At 36.9% G+C, this 17,944-nt stretch overlaps 2 protein-coding genes, 1 long non-coding RNA gene and 1 other non-coding gene across 8 annotated transcripts; 3 read left to right on the top strand and 1 right to left on the bottom strand.

The window, feature by feature from the left end:
• Window positions 1-710: 710 nt before the first annotated feature.
• LOC6651372 (slo-interacting protein 1) lies at window positions 711-5,242 on the top strand. Its single transcript, XM_002072583.4, has 6 exons — window positions 711-846; window positions 1,830-2,162; window positions 2,223-2,645; window positions 2,924-3,998; window positions 4,102-4,283; window positions 4,365-5,242. The coding sequence occupies exons 1-6, from the start codon at window positions 817-819 to the stop codon at window positions 4,689-4,691; spliced, it is 2,370 nt and encodes a 789-aa protein (XP_002072619.3). The 5' UTR covers window positions 711-816; the 3' UTR covers window positions 4,692-5,242.
• A 964-nt stretch (window positions 5,243-6,206) lies between these two features.
• Window positions 6,207-6,278, top strand: Trnaa-cgc. The gene has a single exon. It is a non-coding gene; the product is annotated as a tRNA-Ala (tRNA).
• A 2,784-nt stretch (window positions 6,279-9,062) lies between these two features.
• Window positions 9,063-10,285, bottom strand: LOC111519464. 2 transcript variants are annotated; one of them, XR_002724380.2, is made up of 4 exons: window positions 10,171-10,284; window positions 9,577-10,105; window positions 9,465-9,517; window positions 9,063-9,399 (listed from the first exon to the last, which is right to left on the bottom strand). It is a non-coding gene; the product is annotated as an uncharacterized LOC111519464 (long non-coding RNA). The 2 variants fall into 2 exon arrangements; XR_006953761.1 differs by having other exon boundaries at window positions 9,465-10,105; window positions 10,171-10,285.
• Window positions 10,286-11,143: 858 nt separating this feature from the next.
• Window positions 11,144-16,311, top strand: LOC6651369 (RNA-binding protein MEX3B). Of its 4 annotated transcripts, none has more exons than XM_023180285.2 (4): window positions 11,144-11,943; window positions 12,195-12,470; window positions 12,855-13,152; window positions 13,276-16,311. In XM_023180285.2, exons 2-4 carry the CDS (start codon window positions 12,423-12,425, stop codon window positions 14,925-14,927), a joined length of 1,998 nt encoding a protein of 665 aa, XP_023036053.1. In that variant the 5' UTR covers window positions 11,144-11,943; window positions 12,195-12,422; the 3' UTR covers window positions 14,928-16,311. The 4 variants fall into 4 exon arrangements, with proteins under 4 accessions (XP_023036053.1, XP_023036054.1, XP_046869625.1 ...); XM_023180286.2 differs by having other exon boundaries at window positions 12,195-13,152; window positions 13,276-13,595; window positions 14,455-14,503; XM_047013669.1 differs by having other exon boundaries at window positions 11,144-11,255; window positions 12,195-13,152.
• The last annotated feature ends 1,633 nt before the right edge of the window (window positions 16,312-17,944 follow it).

Below are 17,944 nucleotides of genomic sequence, written 5' to 3'. Positions count from 1 at the left end.
TTGGCGAAACTTTTTCAGAAAAAGTGGCTAACTTTAAATTTCTTAAAAAATAGCTTAAAAACAGTAGCTAAGATGAAACAAATTTTTTTAATAAAAATTCAACTTATTTAATTTAATGAACTTATTTAACTTAATACATATTAATATGAGATTTGACTTATAGATATGGATTACGTCGACAAAGAAAATGTTGTTTCGACTATGACGTACCGGCAAAGTGCTTTAGAAAGGGTAATTATAAAAGTTAAATAAGTTCATTAAATTAAATAAGTTGAATTTTTATTAAAAAAATTTGTTTCATCTTAGCTACTGTTTTTAGGCAATATGCCTTTTTAAATTGTCTACGTCTTCCACTTTAAATAAAAACCGAAAATAGGTCAATTTTATTTAACACTAAAAATGAATTTTGCATAAAATTTAAGCAACCTTTCCTTTTCTTCAGTTGGTTTATTAATTCTATACAAAAATCGGTACACTTGATTCGAACTTGAGATTCCTCAGTTCTGTCCAGATCTAACGTTTTAAACTCATTTTCGAATGCGTAGCCAAGATAAAGATCTCACATTGATGTTATCATCCGGCGGCACTTTTATTTCAGCTAATTGTAATTTTTGAAAATAGTTAAATTTGTAGCTAATAGCTGTTTTAAAATTTTTGTAGCAATCGGCCTTAAATAGCGGCCAAATCTAGCTACAAAGTAGCTGATTCGGCAACACTGTTTGCGACAGTCCCCCACCCCCACATACAGATAAAGTTAAGCACAAGTATTTAATTTAATATGTGATTTATAAATTTATATTTGGTCCCAAAAGCAACATGGAAATTATTGAATATGTTGCGATAAAGGTTTGTATAATTTGTGCAACGCGAAAATGAAATCGTGAAAAGCGAAAATGGGATAAGAAATGTTGTGTGTGTTGAAAGGTGTTGTAATGGCAGTGGTGGGGGTGTAGGTGTCCATGGGAATGTTTGAGTGTTGCCAGAAGAGGACTAAGGGCGAAGATTTCCTTGCCATTTAGCGTATGGAGTCGCTTGATGATGTTATCCGAGAATCCCTTGCCTCGCAGCCATTCCTCCACCTCACGGGGTTTGAAATTCTGAGTGATGAATATTTCGGGTGTCTTCAAAATTTCGAGGTCCTTGCGTCGTTTGCGCTGCTGCAGCATAACGCGTAGCTCATCTTTGACATCGTCCTGCAGAGAGTAGGCATCATAGTAGGCAATCGTTTCGGGCTTGCATAGTTGGCAAGGAGATGGTGTCCAAATGATTGAAAGTGATCATGAATTACCTGAAAGGGGCATCATTAGCAGCCATATTACGTTTAAGTGGCGGTGGATTTGGAGGAGGTGTACTTATGGCCCACTGTGCCGCCAGTGGACATTCCCCAAATTTTGACGAAGTAAACATAATAGACCAAGAACAACATTACAACAAACGTTACACTCTGGACATAATACATAATAAATACATCGACCAATAAAAGACTTAATTATAAGGTAGATACAGACAACTGCGCGCATTTATACAGGCATTTATTAGGGACAAGTCAGTGTGTAGCTCTACGTCACAGTGTGCGGACGTGTAAAAATAAGTAGGTGTTTCTTGTTGTTAAATTATGTTATGTTAATCACAATTAAATGTTTTTATAGTTGCCCTGAAGACGACCACCGATGAGTGGTCGAAATATATCGGAAAGAAATAACAAACTATTATTATTTTGTTTTATTCACCCAAAAAAATTTGACCTCGAGCCGGCAAAACATAAATCTATTATTATTATATTCCTCGGCCAGCTCCAAATCATATTTAATGTCCTGTTCCTGTTGCAGGTGAATGGATATGACATTTGTAATTTGTCGAATTATGAAGCGGTTCAAATGTTCCTTCAAGCTAAAGAGACTCTAGTAGTGGAATTATGTCGTCAGCAGCGAAAAGAAAATAAAAACAATGATGGTAGTGATGATAGTGCCGGCGATTCGCCTCAAAACAAGTTAATTCTTACACTTCGCACAGGAGATCCACAAACTGTGACTCCGGCGCCATCAATAGACAAAGAGACGCAAACTGTGGATCAGGATATAGCTCGCACTATAGCGGATCACTTTATTGAGCAGGAGCATCACCTGTTCGAACAATGTCTGGAGCCGGAAATTGATATTGAGGTAAGCAGAAATGGTTTTTAGCCCCTTTGTCGATAGTAGTACAATTATTTTTCTTTTTAGGAAATAACACTCGTCAGGAGAGTTGCCACGGACACCTGTGGGGACACCGATTCTGGCAGCGCTCAGAAGATTGGACTAAGTGTTTGCTGCAATGGTTTCTTCAGCAGCCACAGTGATGACAGCAGTGACATTGTTAAGACCACACCGCCGCTCTCACATTTAGCCACAGCAGCAGCGGCTGGTGAGGATGCTGTAGCTGAGGATGCCGCTGACGATGAAGCGGAAGCCTGTGAAGATGTATTCATTAGTGATATTCAACCGGAAAGTATTGCAGAGCGCGACGGCCGTTTGAGGCGTGGCGATCAAATCCTTCGAATTAACGGCGTGGACATTAAAAGCAAGGAGGAAGCTGAGGCACAAATAGCGGAAAGCGAAAATGGTAGCACGGCCGTAACGCTACTAGTCAGTCGACTGCTCTATCCCGTATGTAGATATGAACTATAAAGTATTAAATGGTTTCGAAGTTTTTACAAAAGCTTAGCATATAGAATTGTTACATTTTCTACAAAAATTTATTTATTTAAGCGTTTAAAACTTATTAATAGACTTATCTATTCTTATCTAACTTAAGAACTACGTATTATTTCAAGCTGTCTCCCTCGCCATTTGGTGTTAGACTTTATCGTCACCATACCTAATTAATATTTGATGTGCTAATAGACAATTAATACGACCTTTCGACATTATTTTGGTTCTATTAGGAAGACGACGAAGATGAGGATATTGAGAGTAACTTTGAATACGCAAACAGCTTCCTTCCCGATGATTACACGAATGTTGTTGACAAATTGGATAAGCTACTGTTGAGTCAAGTGGTGCAACCATCGAAAGCACAGACAACAAATGAAATAAGTGCCGGAACATGCAATACCCTTGCTACAATCTCAACGCCTGTGGTCTCTCAACACAAGACAGATAGCCAAAACGTCTCAAAGGGACAACAGAATTCTAACCTTCCAGTTCAGAAATCAATGTCGACATCGTGCTGCCATTCAAAAACACAAATCGATGGAAACCTGAGTCTTAACCAAAGTGTAGGCCAAACTCCATCTACGGTAAAGACACAGAACCAAAATCACAAACAAAGTATTAAATCAACAGTGCCCAAGAATCAGAGGTACGAATATGATGAAAGCGAGCATATTTACGAAACGATACCCGAGGATTCCGAATCGGAACCATTGTATTGCTCACCCTACCAAAGTTCCAACTATATGACCGCCTTAGGTTCTTGCTCGTCTGCAGCGACAGGAGCTGATGCCGAACCCGAAAGTGTAGAAATGGAGCAGCAATCGCAACGAGTGGCTCAATGGCTGGGACTAAAATCGCAGTCACAGGGAAGCCCGCATCTCAACTCAAGAGTCCAGCATTTGCAGACACACACACTAGCTGGCCGTCCAAGCCAAATAAAACAACACCAGCAACAACGCATCTCAAACCGTGTTTTCACACTACGCAGCACTCTAACAAATACAAGTGGCTCTAGCAGCAGTGGAGCGGGCTACATTGATAATGGAAATATTATTCTGGGCGAAGAAATAGACAATTCGTCAAGTGCCTATAACACTGGAGGCTCAAACAATAGCGCCTCACCTCGCCAAAACTTATTAAATGCTGCTGACGCAACAGATGATTCAAAATTGGTCGGTAAACCACAAATGCAGCCTCAGTCTCTCATGCTGTCGCCAAAGGAACCTATTGCATCGACTCCCGTTAGTAGCATGCTTATGTTACCCTTTGGAAGGTCTGGTCGGATTGGTCTCTGTTCGTCCAGCGGTACGTAAATACTGAAACAATTGGCAAACAAAGTTCAAAAGTTGACAAACTTAAGTGCTCGACTCTTAGGAATCTATAAATTAATGTTGTATTATTTTTATAGAGTGTTCTGCTCAACCCAAGGCATCATCGTCAATTCAGGACGACCTGCAGGTTTTCGGCAGTACTCTGCTTCGAACGGACTTCAAATTAATGCGGCTGAAGCAATCTGATGAAGCACAGAGCCAATGCCCCCAATTCAACGCGCCCAACTTAAGCCGATATCACTTTGTTAGTAGCCAAGAGGTAGGGCGGATCATAAATACAATTTGTTTTACAATTTGGACACCAGGTATATCATGATCTCGTTAATTGTATACTTCACAGGTTGCAATTAAGAACCAAAACACAATGGGGGAGCCAAAACCAAGTTCCATAATGATAGGGGGAGAGAGGGTTAACGAAGAAATTCCAATGGTGTGGAAAGTAAAACGACGACCAGACGGGACCCGATATATTGTGAAGCGCCCCGTGCGAAATCGTGTTCCTTTCGGTCTACGCAAAAATAATCGCAACAATGAAGTCACGACAACTGAGGATGACACAGTGTCAGAGGTTAAAATCGGACGATATTGGACTAAAGAGGAGCGCAAGCGACACATAGAACGGGCACGAGAACGGCGGCATCATCAACAACAGCAGCAACAGCAGTAAATGTAGCTGCAGTTACAATAACAATTTAGCAATACAAAAACTATTTAGCTTTAAATTGTCCCAAACCTATAGTATATATTTAATTTTGTGTTAGATGAATATTTAAAATTCCGGGTTTCAGAAGCGACTAGATAATACTTGATAATAAACAAGCTGATCTATGCTTGTTAGTCTTTGGGTGCACGTCTCCCAACACAAAAGGCCAAATATGTGTAATTCACATAAGTGTTGACTTTTCAAAAGTCACATTTAGCATTTTTACCAATAATCAAAATATATTGTATGCATCACCTTCATGAGTTCCAAAATGATGACGTGGCCTCACAATTTGTGGTTGTTGTAAGATATATTCATCTATTAACCTAATGCGCAATATTATCTTAAAAATATAAGATATACGTATACCAGCAGTTTGCATGTTTCTCTTTGCGGACTGAGGATGGCAGCTACATACATACATTTCGGAGCACAAACACACATTTTTATCGATAAGAACCACAAAAAATCAAATCTTCTATGATGTACATAATAAATATTTCTTTAAAAATAAATTCATAGGGCATTACAAAATTTACTAATTCTGGCCAATTTCGATTATTATATTATTAAGAATTTTTTAAATCCAGCTGCTGTTTTGCTTATCGGAATTGGGATACTTCATAAAGGACTACGTATTTAAAAGGTTAGTGGAAAAAATGGTTCAATGTCTTTTTAAATTGTTAAAAACTTAATATGTGCGCGTTTGATAACTATAAGAATATTTTTAATTGAAGCACGCAACTTGAGTAATTAAAATAAAAAGAATTAATACATAAAATGGTTAAGCTGTGTCTTTACTGACGCTGCTTAATAGGGAAACTCAAATTTCTTCACGTATTTTTCTTCTATAACTTTACAATATAGTGGTCTGATCCTGACAATTTTCATACTTTATCTTACCCGGGCTAAAGGTAGCCCAAATATTTGCTTCTCATTAGAGAAATCGAAAGAATTCCTTAATCACAGCTATAGTATGAAAGACAAAAATGATCCAAAGCCGCATTTTCGGAATATAATGTTTGGAGTTGGAGAAGTTGAATAAACTTTTTATTTATTTAACAACAATATTAAACTTGTCTTGTTCCAAAAACAAAAACAACGTTTTAGCAAACTTTTTTTTAATTGTTTGCCCACCCAATTTGAATTGTTTAATCATTTTATAAATTTTAAATTGTATAATCTAAATTAACTAATCACAAATCTGGATAAACTCAAATGGTTTATTGAGAGTAAACAATTTTTTTGTTGTACTTACACACTCAAATCTGGCTCGTCAGTGGTCCTGGTTCAAATCCTACGTGAGACAACTTATTGTTAAATATTACATTTTTTTTTTATTTCTATTTCTCAATAAGTAAACTACAAATATTAATATTGAAACTAAACGAATTTGCTATAAAAATTAAAATTAAAAAAAAACACACACACATTTAGTACCAATATGAGTTGAATGGATTTTGGCCAACCTTCTGGCAGGGGGACGTAGCTCAGTGGTAGAGCGCTCGCTTCGCATGTGAGAAGTCCCGGGTTCAAACCCCGGCGTCTCCAAGGAGTATGTTGGGTTCTATAAATTTTCTTTTATTATTTGTAATATAAAATTAACCTTAAAACCCCTTTTTTTTGGCAAAAGAAATTTATCAAAGGGCAAAACAGTAATTAATTTCATATTGAGATGTAGTGTCCCAATTACTTAATTCGCGCACCTTTTTAGATTGTGGGTTTCAAAGTCACTGAACACGATCATGCAAAATATACAGGACGAATCCGAAAATCACAGTACCTACTTTTTCACTAAACTCCCCAAGTAACACTGTCTTTTTATTTAATTTATTACTTTTACAAAAACAAATAACTAGGTTTTTTGGGAGAAAATCGGGGTTTTCGACTTTCAACTGAATTTAAAATTCGGAAACAAAATTAACAAATAAAAACTCAACAGCGTTACTTGGGGAATTTTGCCCTTTAACTAATGCAATTTCATTTTTTCATTTCCAATGATTCTGTGACATACTTTCATCACCGCAAACCACATACTTTTCGATATTGAAAGTCCCTGATTTTTGCACGAATAAAATGAAACCCCACCCCCACCAACCTTAACACATTACATTTCACAAAAATTAAATAATTTCTACAATTTTTTATAATAATAATTTTTGTTCATTTACTTACATATGGGAAGAACAGTTCATCTATGCATTCCACAAAAGGAATGTCTTTGAAATGCTTCAAATTTTTGAAAAGCACCGTTAGCGATCTCGTTACAATCCACGTTGTACATTAATTCAACCGACATGTTTACCGAAATAAAGTTTAAATTTATTTTTCAAAAATTTGTTTAAAACACTGTGTTAATTCGCAAACGCACTTTGAGTAAGCGAACGAAAGTAAAAGTTGAAAGGAAGCAACAAGTGTTTGCCGAAAAGAGAAACCAAAAAATAAGTAGATTTCGATCGTCAAAGCTTGCATACCCTTAAATTGTCTTTGTGATCGAAATTATAAAATGGTTTGGCATAAAAATATAGACATCATCGTATGTTTATATAGCAGCTGATGAATTCTTCTTTAATCATTAGTTAGAAATGGATACAGAGTGAAAACATGAAATTGTTAAAATGATGAATAACTTACAAAAGACATGGGTCAAATTATTTGAAAAAGCATAAAACAATTGCGAGAAAAGTACAAAATGTTGCAAAATTGGAGAAATGAAGTGAATAAAATTATTTATTTGAAAAGAAAATGGAATTCATATAACGTAGTTATTATTTGGAATGCTATTAATAAAGCACTGGTAAGTGACGACAAACACAGTGAAATGAAAATAAAAATGTAATTGCATAAATGCATCTTTATATCGTTGTAGGAAAAAAAAAATTAGGACGCTTTGCAAATGCACCGCTGAAAACAAACAATTTTTATAAGGATGCTAGAGAAGTCGCCAAGTTTTTATAACACAAAGTACAATGGATTGTACTCATTCCGCAACATGAGGGCGTAAGTTGAAGTGCACCTGGCCTCGCTAAATCATAAAAATTGACCATGTCCAATCTTAAGCAGGATTTAGATGAATATTTGCTACTACAAAGCGATCAGAAAAAGAATTTCAATAAAGGTGTCCAGTTTGAGTAATATATGTTCCCGGAATTCAGAGCCCGAAGCAAACAGTTGGCTAAAGAATACACAGGACTCTTGCTGTCCCAAATTGGTACGATTGCTGTTAATCTGAGATACGTGTGTGTACATAGGTGCCCGTGACATGGTGCCCGTGGGCACTACTGGGCTCAAATTCTTTGTCCAACTATTCAAAAGTGGCGTATCAAGTGCCACCTCATCGAGTGCTTTGGCCGTTTGAGTGACCATCGATCGAAATGATACACAATAAATTAAATAACCTGACTAAGTTATAGTATACATATGTATATAATATAAAATGAAACTCGCGCGCATTATATACATACATATATACACATATACATATATACCAATATCTTCACTGGCTTTATTTATTGCCACTTAATTATAAATGCAAATGTAATAAAAAGTAAAATAAATTGCGGCGATAGATCTGGCACAGAATCATTTGGCGGCTCTACTAGACCCACTCCACCAATAACTGCACCTTCAAGCGGTTGTCCATCCTCGGAAAGGCTTTGTCCTACACGGGGATACTCTTGATCTACTTGTTGTTCCTCGCCCGCAGAATAGCAAGTGCTTAGACCACAACCAGCCAAATGTTGTGCCATTTTATTGCCGTTACTGATGGCAAAACGGTCTGATAATTGCATTTGACGCAATGCAGCCAGCCACTAGAAAGAAGCAAAAAAGAAAACCATGTTTTCAAAAATTAGTAAAAATCATGTTTGGCCTTTGATTATCCTATTAGGATAAATAAATTTAATTATATCAATAAGATAAGATAAAACCCTGTCTGGTCTGGTTTACAAGCCAAATTACTGAGACTCAATTTGTTGGTATATTAGTGAGTTGAATATTCGAGTGAAAAAAAAGAATACTTTAATGTTTTTAAGAACAATATTAGACACAAAAAAATAAATTCGGTGAAAGAAAAAAAACTGTAGAGGAACCTTTAAATAAATTCCTTAACGTTTAATTTTGGCTAACAAAACCGAAATAATATATATTTATACATCTATGTATGGATATGTAATATCATGCCATGTGCGTTTGATCACTTCAAGAAACAAATAAAAAATCAAAACTTTTCTTTGATAATGTAAATATATATATATTTTTTCTAAATTTCTCTTTTTTTTTTGTAAAATTATTTTTAGTGTGGGTTTCTGTTTGTTGGTACTATTTAAAACAAGTTTACTCACAAAATTAGATAGCTAATTAGGATAAATTATTTTAAGCTGATATTTTATATGTACACAAAACTAATCTAAGTGAAAAAATTTTTTTTTTTGAATCGTTTGTTTGTTTTTGGTTTTTCTTTTTGGAGTTAAATAATGCTGGCAAATTAACTAGTTAAAAAAATAAGTCATTCTCATTACAATCTTAAAAGTATAAACAGGGATAAGAGGTTAGAGGATTCTCGGCTGACTAATTACTAACGTTTCTTAAGCCGTTTGGGTGCAGCATTGGCCGGTGTCTCCTTGTACATGGCCCTTAAAATACTTCAATCCTTGAAGGGATTGGTGGCCACCTAGAAAAATATACATACAAAGATTAATAAGTCCAAAATGAAGCAAAATAAGTATCTTCACTGACCTGATAGAACCTTTGGGTAATGGTCTCATTGCTGGTCAATCTGGTCTGCTCGGCTATATGTATTATAATGTTTTTAAATGCCTGTAATGCGTATGTGCCAAAAGATTCTCACCACACCAGTTCGTCGAGAAACTGTTGGATCATCTGACGTGACAGCAAGGATAATGTATTTTGGAACATTCGTGGTACAACGCGAGAGTGGCTGGAGAATGGCCTGGAATCGTTTTTTATAGTTACGATCACCATCTGTAATTGGTTCAACGGCTCGCAATCCTATGGATTTATCTGAATAATCATAAACGCCGAGTACCTCCACTTAAACTGCCCAAAGAGATTAGGTGGATGTTGGGCACCCAGTATATGGAAATTTGGTAACATCCGTATAGACACCTAAAAAGGAATTAACGTTGGTGTCCTTGCCGTCCTTGTTATTGCTGTCCTTGCCATCTTTAGCATCATCGTTGCTGCCCACCAACCTAATTCACCTCGGCAGGGGGATAGTTTTTGGGTGGCGGATCAATAGTATCCTTGCCGGAATCTTTCAGTTTTGATCCATGTTTGCCACCCTTGAGTTGGGGTGTTGACTTGCATGTGGAACCGCCAAAAGGCACTACCCTTCAATGCTCACAATCGCCATATGTCTGTGAAAAAATATAGAAATCGTAATGAATTGTAATCCTTAAACATTAGTTGTCCTTCTACTCACAACTACTCTCTCCCTCATGTTCTTGTAACTCCATGTAAATTGGAAATTACTTACGTACACCTACAAAAATGCAAAAGTCCTTGTCAAAGATTATTATTGTTATTATTACAAATTTTCCAACATTAATATTGTTGCGTTTTCCAGAACTGCATTCGAGGCCTGGAGAAACTGAGTAACAAAAAAGAATACGAATACAGAACAAAGAGGAATACGAATACAGAACAAAGAGGAATACGAATACAGAACAAAGAGGAAACGAATAATGAGAGAGAGAGGGAGTGAGAGGGAGAGAATTAGTTGAATTAGTTTTATTAATTAAGCTCATTATATATAGTTAATTAAAATAAAATTTAACTGTGTTTCGACACATTTGAACTTTGCTTCTTTATTTTGTTACTATTAATCACGCCATAATAAATACAAACAAATATACAAACAAAATAAGTAAACAAGAATCACTCATCGCCCGCCCCCAATTCCTATACCTACTGATAAATTGCAATTTTGGGTTTTATGATACATTTCTTGTTACTTTCTGTAATTTTTAGTTACTATCCTCATCATGAGACAACAAAAAAAGGAAAGAAAAGTACCTAGAGGCCGTTACAAATTTGAAAATGTTACCGTTTTTCAACCGTTTTTTTTTTAATTTTGGGCTTATAAACCAAATTAAATGACTTAGTTAAAAGAAAAGGAACATGGTTTCATGGTTTTGGTAAAAAACAAATGCAAATAATAATTAATTGTCCAGCAGCCACTGGATTTTGTTAATAAATATTCAAATATTTAGGTTTTTTTGCTTTTAGAGCAGCTCGTCTATTATCGATAGTTTACAATAATTTACACTTTTCTTGGCGCCATGAAGCAATAAATTATCGATGAAAATATCGATATTATCGATAATTTTTTAAGGCGAATGCTCAATTTTTGAAGGCGAATGGCCAATTTTTTAAGGCGAAGGGCAAAATTTGAAGGCAATTTTTAACGGCTTGGCGAATTCGGAAGCCGGTAAAAGTAAATTGGTTTTTAAAGTTTATTTACTGTACGGTGATGTTTAATTAGAACGGATATTCGCATCAAGACCTGTGCGTCCTGACTCCAAAGTGCAGTTTGTATACACACCCCTACACAATTTCCGTTATTTAGTTTTTTTCGTCCTGGCAATGTGTAGGCGTGCCGCTACTGCCGGAATGTGTACCTATGGTGTACATATATATGTACATACATACATAATTTTTCATCAGATGCATCATATTAGTTTGCGGCTCGAGCAAGCGTGATGTGATTCTCTGCATTAACGACAAATATAGATATTAATGGCATTTAAATCCAACTATCTGTTTTATAAGTGATTGAACAGCTAACAAAAAATTTGTATGGGTGTAACTCGTTTCACATAGATACAAATGTATCTCAACCCAGCCTCTATATTATGATGTTGTGCGGGGGTGGACCGTGGGTGGGGGTTGTTCGTTGGGTTTTGGGAGAGAAGTAAAGAGTGAGAGAGCGATAGACGGAGAGAGAGAGAGAGAGAGAGAGTGAGACAGAAGTGGAAGTTACAAGGGGTGAGTGACACAAGTTAGTAGTAAGTTAGGGGTTGCTACGAGGAGAGAAATCCAGGCGCAGGCGAGACGCGGCTAGGTCCGACCAGGAAGACGGAAAATAATATATTAGAAACAAATATTCATTTGATTTCCAAGAAATTGTGTTAACAAAAAGGCAACAATTAATGGCATTGGCATTGGGTTTTTTATATTTTTGTAGCCCCTTAATGTAAGTATTTGAGCACCAGCACCTCATCACTTCATTGCACCCAGAGCCGTATGTATGTACATATGTATATGCTGCATACCTATACAAAAATAAATATGTACACATGCAGGCATATATATATATATATATATATATACATACATACATATAATTCACTCCCATTCACATGCGTGTGTGTATACCAAATCCAAATGCATTCCTCTTGGTTTCGGTTCTTTTTCTTTTTTTTCTTTTGGTATTGTATATTGCAGAAGTCATTCACACACGAAGGAGCAATATCAGGAACGCCAACAATGTGGTGAGAAGAGACATTACCACACGAAGAGAGCATAGAAATCCTGGAAACATTTCATCGAGAATATGTTTTTTGGTAATCGTGGCCACACGATTATTGCATGGTAATACATATTCGTAAATGGAGGAGTGGCACCCAAAGAGTGATATCAAAAGTTTTAGTTTTGCATTAAAAATATAATGACATGTCTGGATCACACATAATAAGCACGGAGTCCAAAGGAGTCAGTGGGGTGAGTTCAGCTTCTGGTTCAAGCTCTGGATCAGCTGCAATTGCTATATCATCTTCGCTGGCATCATCATCGTCATCGAGTACAAGTTCCTCCTCGTGTGAAAGTGGTATTGTAATTGGGGATAGCTTTGGTCTCTCGCTTTCTCATGCAGAGCTAGTTGGCAAGTCAAAAGTCTCGAATCATATTGATATTGTTGGTGATAGTAGTCCTGCAATAAAAAGCGATACCTCGAACTCCATGTTGTCCACACAAATTACTCCAAAGTTGCTGAACGAAATGAATATGGCGGAGTCTATTCATAATTTGAATCATCATCATCAAATGCTTGAGCCCACTAAAGTGATTACATCGTTACCACTGTCTGAAGATCCCAGGACTTTACAGTTGGCCCTGGAACTATCATTGGTTGGTCTTAATGAGAATCGCAATTGCTATATTCAGCCATCTTTGCCCATGACCATGGCGGCAGCGTCAACTGATTTTGAGCTTGGCTCGATGAATGTTAATCAACTCCCTTATGCGAGAGGAGAAACCAACAACCTACCATTGCCTTCGGGGTCTGGATCTGGACTTTTAATACCCACCGCTGGATTGGAGGACAGGTCAAAGAAGTCTCAAAATATGACCGAATGTGTTCCAGTGCCGAGTTCTGAGCATGTGGCCGAAATAGTGGGCAGACAAGGTACGCTATCGCACTCATATTATAGTTTAAACGTCTTTTATATTCGGATGATGCACTCAAAACATGATTTTACCCCTAACCAATAATAATAATCTGGTGTATTTGTTTTATTTTTCCACTTAGGATGTAAGATTAAAGCGCTCAGAGCCAAAACAAATACCTACATCAAGACGCCAGTTCGCGGCGAAGAGCCGGTTTTTGTTGTGACAGGACGAAAGGAAGATGTGAACAAAGCTAAACGAGAAATACTTTCAGCAGCGGATCACTTCAGTTTGATACGAGCCTCGCGTAAGCCATCGATTGATGGTCATAACTCAGGACTAACAGGAAGCGGAAACGGTATGGGTACACCGAATAGCGGGGCCGGCGGCAGCGGCGGCGGTGGGATGGTATCTCGTTTGCAATCCGGACCCCCCTGCTTACCTGGCCAGATCACCATACAGGTACGTGTACCTTATCGGGTTGTAGGTTTAGTTGTTGGTCCAAAGGGGGCGACAATCAAACACATCCAACAAGAAACTCAAACATACATAGTCACACCGTCACGCGAAAAGGAGCCGATTTTCGAGGTAACCGGCTTGCCGGAGAACGTTGAAAAGGCACGCAAACAGATCGAGGCACATATTGCATTACGAACTGGAAATGGCAGTGGTAGCGGATCATCGGGAGGAGATAAAGGCCATGGTAGCGAGAACGGCAACGACTCGCTTGAATCGAATGAGTTCTCCTCACTCCACACAATCAATTCGTTAACTCAGATCCTGAACGATGATCTAAATCCAGACATACTATCATCCATCTATAAAAATGGTATATCACCGTCTGTGGACTATTCAGATAATACACTTAAGGTTTACGGTAATAGCATGGGCGGTAATGGTATGGTCAACTGCATAGATACCGACGATTTAGGCAGCATTAACAGTACGACCTGCGCAAATGTGACGATGAAGTCTATACCAGGACACCTTATAACCAATTGCTTTCCAAATTCTGATTTGTCCGACATGAATATGGTTCCGATGCTGACAGCAAAACCGGGATCGGTCGCTGGCAGTGAAATTCATATGCAGTCGGCCAAACCTAATCATTTATATCGCAACACAACCACCATTTCCGCAAACAAATCTTTGTCGTTTTGCCCACCCACATCTGCATGTGCATCTGCATCGGCATCCGCATCAGCATCCGCATCTGGAGCGAACATCTTGACGCGCTCATGCTCATCAGCCTCCTCAACAGCATCGACGAAGAGCACGAACAATAGCGCCAATAGTACTAATAGCGTCAATACTCCCCCAGAGCTGTTGAATTTATGGAAGAATTTAAGTGACTCGATTGACATCGACGAAGGAATTGGCGACTCCCCCAGCATTTGGAACTTGCCACCTACTACGGCAGCCACCGCTCACTCGCATTGCTCACCGACGGCTTCAGTAAGTCCGACGGACTCACTGCTAGGACTGGGCGAACATGCAGCCAGCACTAGCCAGAGTCAACGCATCGCTCAACAAGCAATGGAGTCCGGAGCACAGCGTTCCGTGTCTAATATAATCACAGCAAACCAGTTACAGCCCAACAGTGCAGCTGATAAATTGATAGGGATGCACCGTGAATGCTTCGTGTGCAACGAGCGCGAAGTCACTACAGCGCTCGTTCCCTGTGGCCACAATATGTTCTGCATGGAATGTGCCAACCAGATCTGTGTATCCGTGGAAGCCATGTGTCCAGTTTGTCATTCCATCGTCTACCATGCGATGCGTATTTTGGGTTAAGCCTATCTAGAATTATTGTATCGCAATCGCCACCTGCCTCCTCCCTCTATTTACTGGCCCTAGTTGCGAATGGATTCAGAGGTCAGGCATAGCTATTTTGACAATCGAAATCCGAAAATCACGGATAGTTTCCATACTCCCATTGCTAGGATTGGGCGAGCATAACTTCGATTGATCGAGTTTATATAGCTCTTTTAATTTATCCATTTTTCGGGTATGTGTGGTAATTTTAGGATACTAACAGATATGATATAGAGAGTCAAATTTGAATACAAGTAGTGTAAAACTCGGGTATTTCTTAAATACGCAATGGTTTCCCTTCTTTCATTTCTGGCAATACTTACAGACAGTCAGATTCAAATTTAACCTAAGCCATAGAATCGGGGCAAATTTGATAAACGATATCACGTCTACGCAGCCATATAATGTGAATTCGAATATTCCTTTGTTATATAGGGATATATACATATATGTACACAAACACACACACACACACAAATAAAATAAAACTCAGAAATTATTTCCATAATAATTATGGCTAACGCACACATAGGAAAAATCAGAGTCGAAGTCTTCTATGTAACGAATTTTAACAATTAGCTGTACTTTTGGATGTTGACGATATTCTAGTAAAATTACAAAATGATGTATTTGTATGTAGGAGACAGACAGGTAGCTCTGCAAAGAGATTGAGATCAATACATTAAAATACAAATTGAACAAAAAAAAAAAAAACATTACAACAAAATAATTCCAAAGTTTTGCGGTGGTTCTAACAAATGTATATTTTTAGACCACTCTCAGAAATAAAATAAGTTGACTGATAAATAAGCAGTAATATTAAGCCAGAGCCAAACACAGGCACTTATGCAATTGCAAAACACACATATATTACAAGTACTATATGTCAAATACAGATATCATAACTATATTATTTATCTCAATATAAAACATGAGCCAACATGTGACAACTACTTATATACCTATATACAGTGTTGAGGATCAAGACACTTGGACGCAGGGTATTTCACCCGAGGCACATACATAAGTATGTTTGCATGTATCTGCATACTTTACGAGACATAGATATCGATGGTCAGATGATACAACCCATGAATAGATTATTTTTCCGTCAAAACATATATAAACAAATTGAACTGGGCTGAGTGCAAAGGTCTCCTTGGGTAAATATCCTGCGCCCAAGAGCCCATCACTGTCTATATACAGCTTACGATTAATGTGAAAAAAGACTTATATATTGATAGTCAATCATATTTAATATTGAGAGTAACAATATATATACAAATATAAATATAAATCTATATATATATTGCGCGGAAGCCTATACATCAAGTTAGTTCTGTCTCTGTTGTTTTTGTTTTTTAAATTTTTAAGTTAAGTTAATTATTTATTAATGTTGTATGTTAGACTTGTAGATTCAAGATCTATTTATAGTCTCCCCATGACCCATTGCCTTAAGTTTTCAAATATTTATAGATTTCTTTGCTTAGAAAAATTTTTCAACTTAATTCTATTATATATATATATATATATATATATATTTCTTATGATTTCTACTTTATAAATTTTCAATTGGCTTTATCAGAGTTTGAGATCAATATTATTTTCTACCAGTTTTCTCTTTTTTGAGTTTTGTTTTTATTTATTTTAATAATGTAGAAATCAAAGATAAAATGAGTGAGACTAAAAAGTTTAATGAACGCGCAAAACATATTTACATATAAAATAATATATATTTAAATGTTTCGGTAAATCATTCGACTAGTACAATTTAATTTGAAACGTAAACATAAATCATAAACATATAGATATATATATACATACATACATACATACATAAAACCATAAACATATATATATATATATATATACATATATATACATTAATTAACAAGAAAAAAAGATCAAATTCAACAGGATCCCGGAATAAAAGGTACCAAAGTTCGCAAACATACATACATTGAGTATTAAATTAAGGGTATCTAAACATCTTACAAGCGTAGCTAATATAGCCAAAAAAAAAAAAAAATACCAAAGAAGCTAACTTCGGCTATGCCCGAAGTTTATATACCCTTGCAGTCCTTGGCAATAATAGTTTTACATTTTGAAATTTGTTTCCCTGCAACTCAATTCATCAATACACAAACAAAACATTATTTCTCTTTTTAATACAAGTTTTTCTTCTTCTTCCATCATTCCCTAAGCAAAGTACGCCACGCATACACAAACAGTTCATGTAGCGTTATGTCTGTGTGTGTATGCATGTGCTATGTTAATTTGATGATGACGTAGTTGGCAGCGCTTGAGCTGATTTATGTTGACTGTATTGTGTTCTATTTATCCGATCATATTGGTACATTTCATGGGGATTATCCAATTTCTGCAAAAATGTTGCTTCTAGAACTATATGATAAAGCAGTCCGATCCTGATGATTTTTAAACTTCATCTTACCCGTGTAATAAAAAGCCTCAAAAAAATTTCATCCCGATAGCTCTTAAGATGGCTCAGTAAAACGCATACGCACCGACGGACGGACAGTCGGGCATGGCTATATCGACTCAGCTGCTCATGCTGATCAAGTATATATATACTTTATGAGGTCGGAAACGTCTCCTTCTGCAAGGGTATAAAAAACTATTAATGCAATACCCATTCCCAGTTTAGTATTGCCAAAGGTCAATGCAAAATGAATATAAAACCAAATCCCACAATCGCAATCGACAAACTTACATCCTTCCTATTAGTTATTTCTTTGTTTCGAGTTTAGTAATGTTTCAACTAGTCACTATAACATAAGCTTTTTTAGTTTTACTAAGATTGCAGCAACAATGCAGAAACATACCGAAGGCATCAGGCGATTTTAAATCAATGATTCGTTATTGGTATATCTTGGTGGTATGGCCTGGATGTCCCAAAATTATGTTAGTCTTAAATGTACACGTGTATGTGCACTCATGATTGTAGCTACTATCTCGACCGAGACACACACTCGCTC

This window comes from Drosophila willistoni, chromosome 3R (assembly GCF_018902025.1).
Source record: "Drosophila willistoni isolate 14030-0811.24 chromosome 3R, UCI_dwil_1.1, whole genome shotgun sequence".
Lineage (NCBI taxonomy): Eukaryota > Metazoa > Arthropoda > Insecta > Diptera > Drosophilidae > Drosophila > Drosophila willistoni.
The sequence above is the reverse complement of the archived record's forward strand: the minus strand, read 5'-3'. Positions and strand labels throughout refer to the sequence as shown.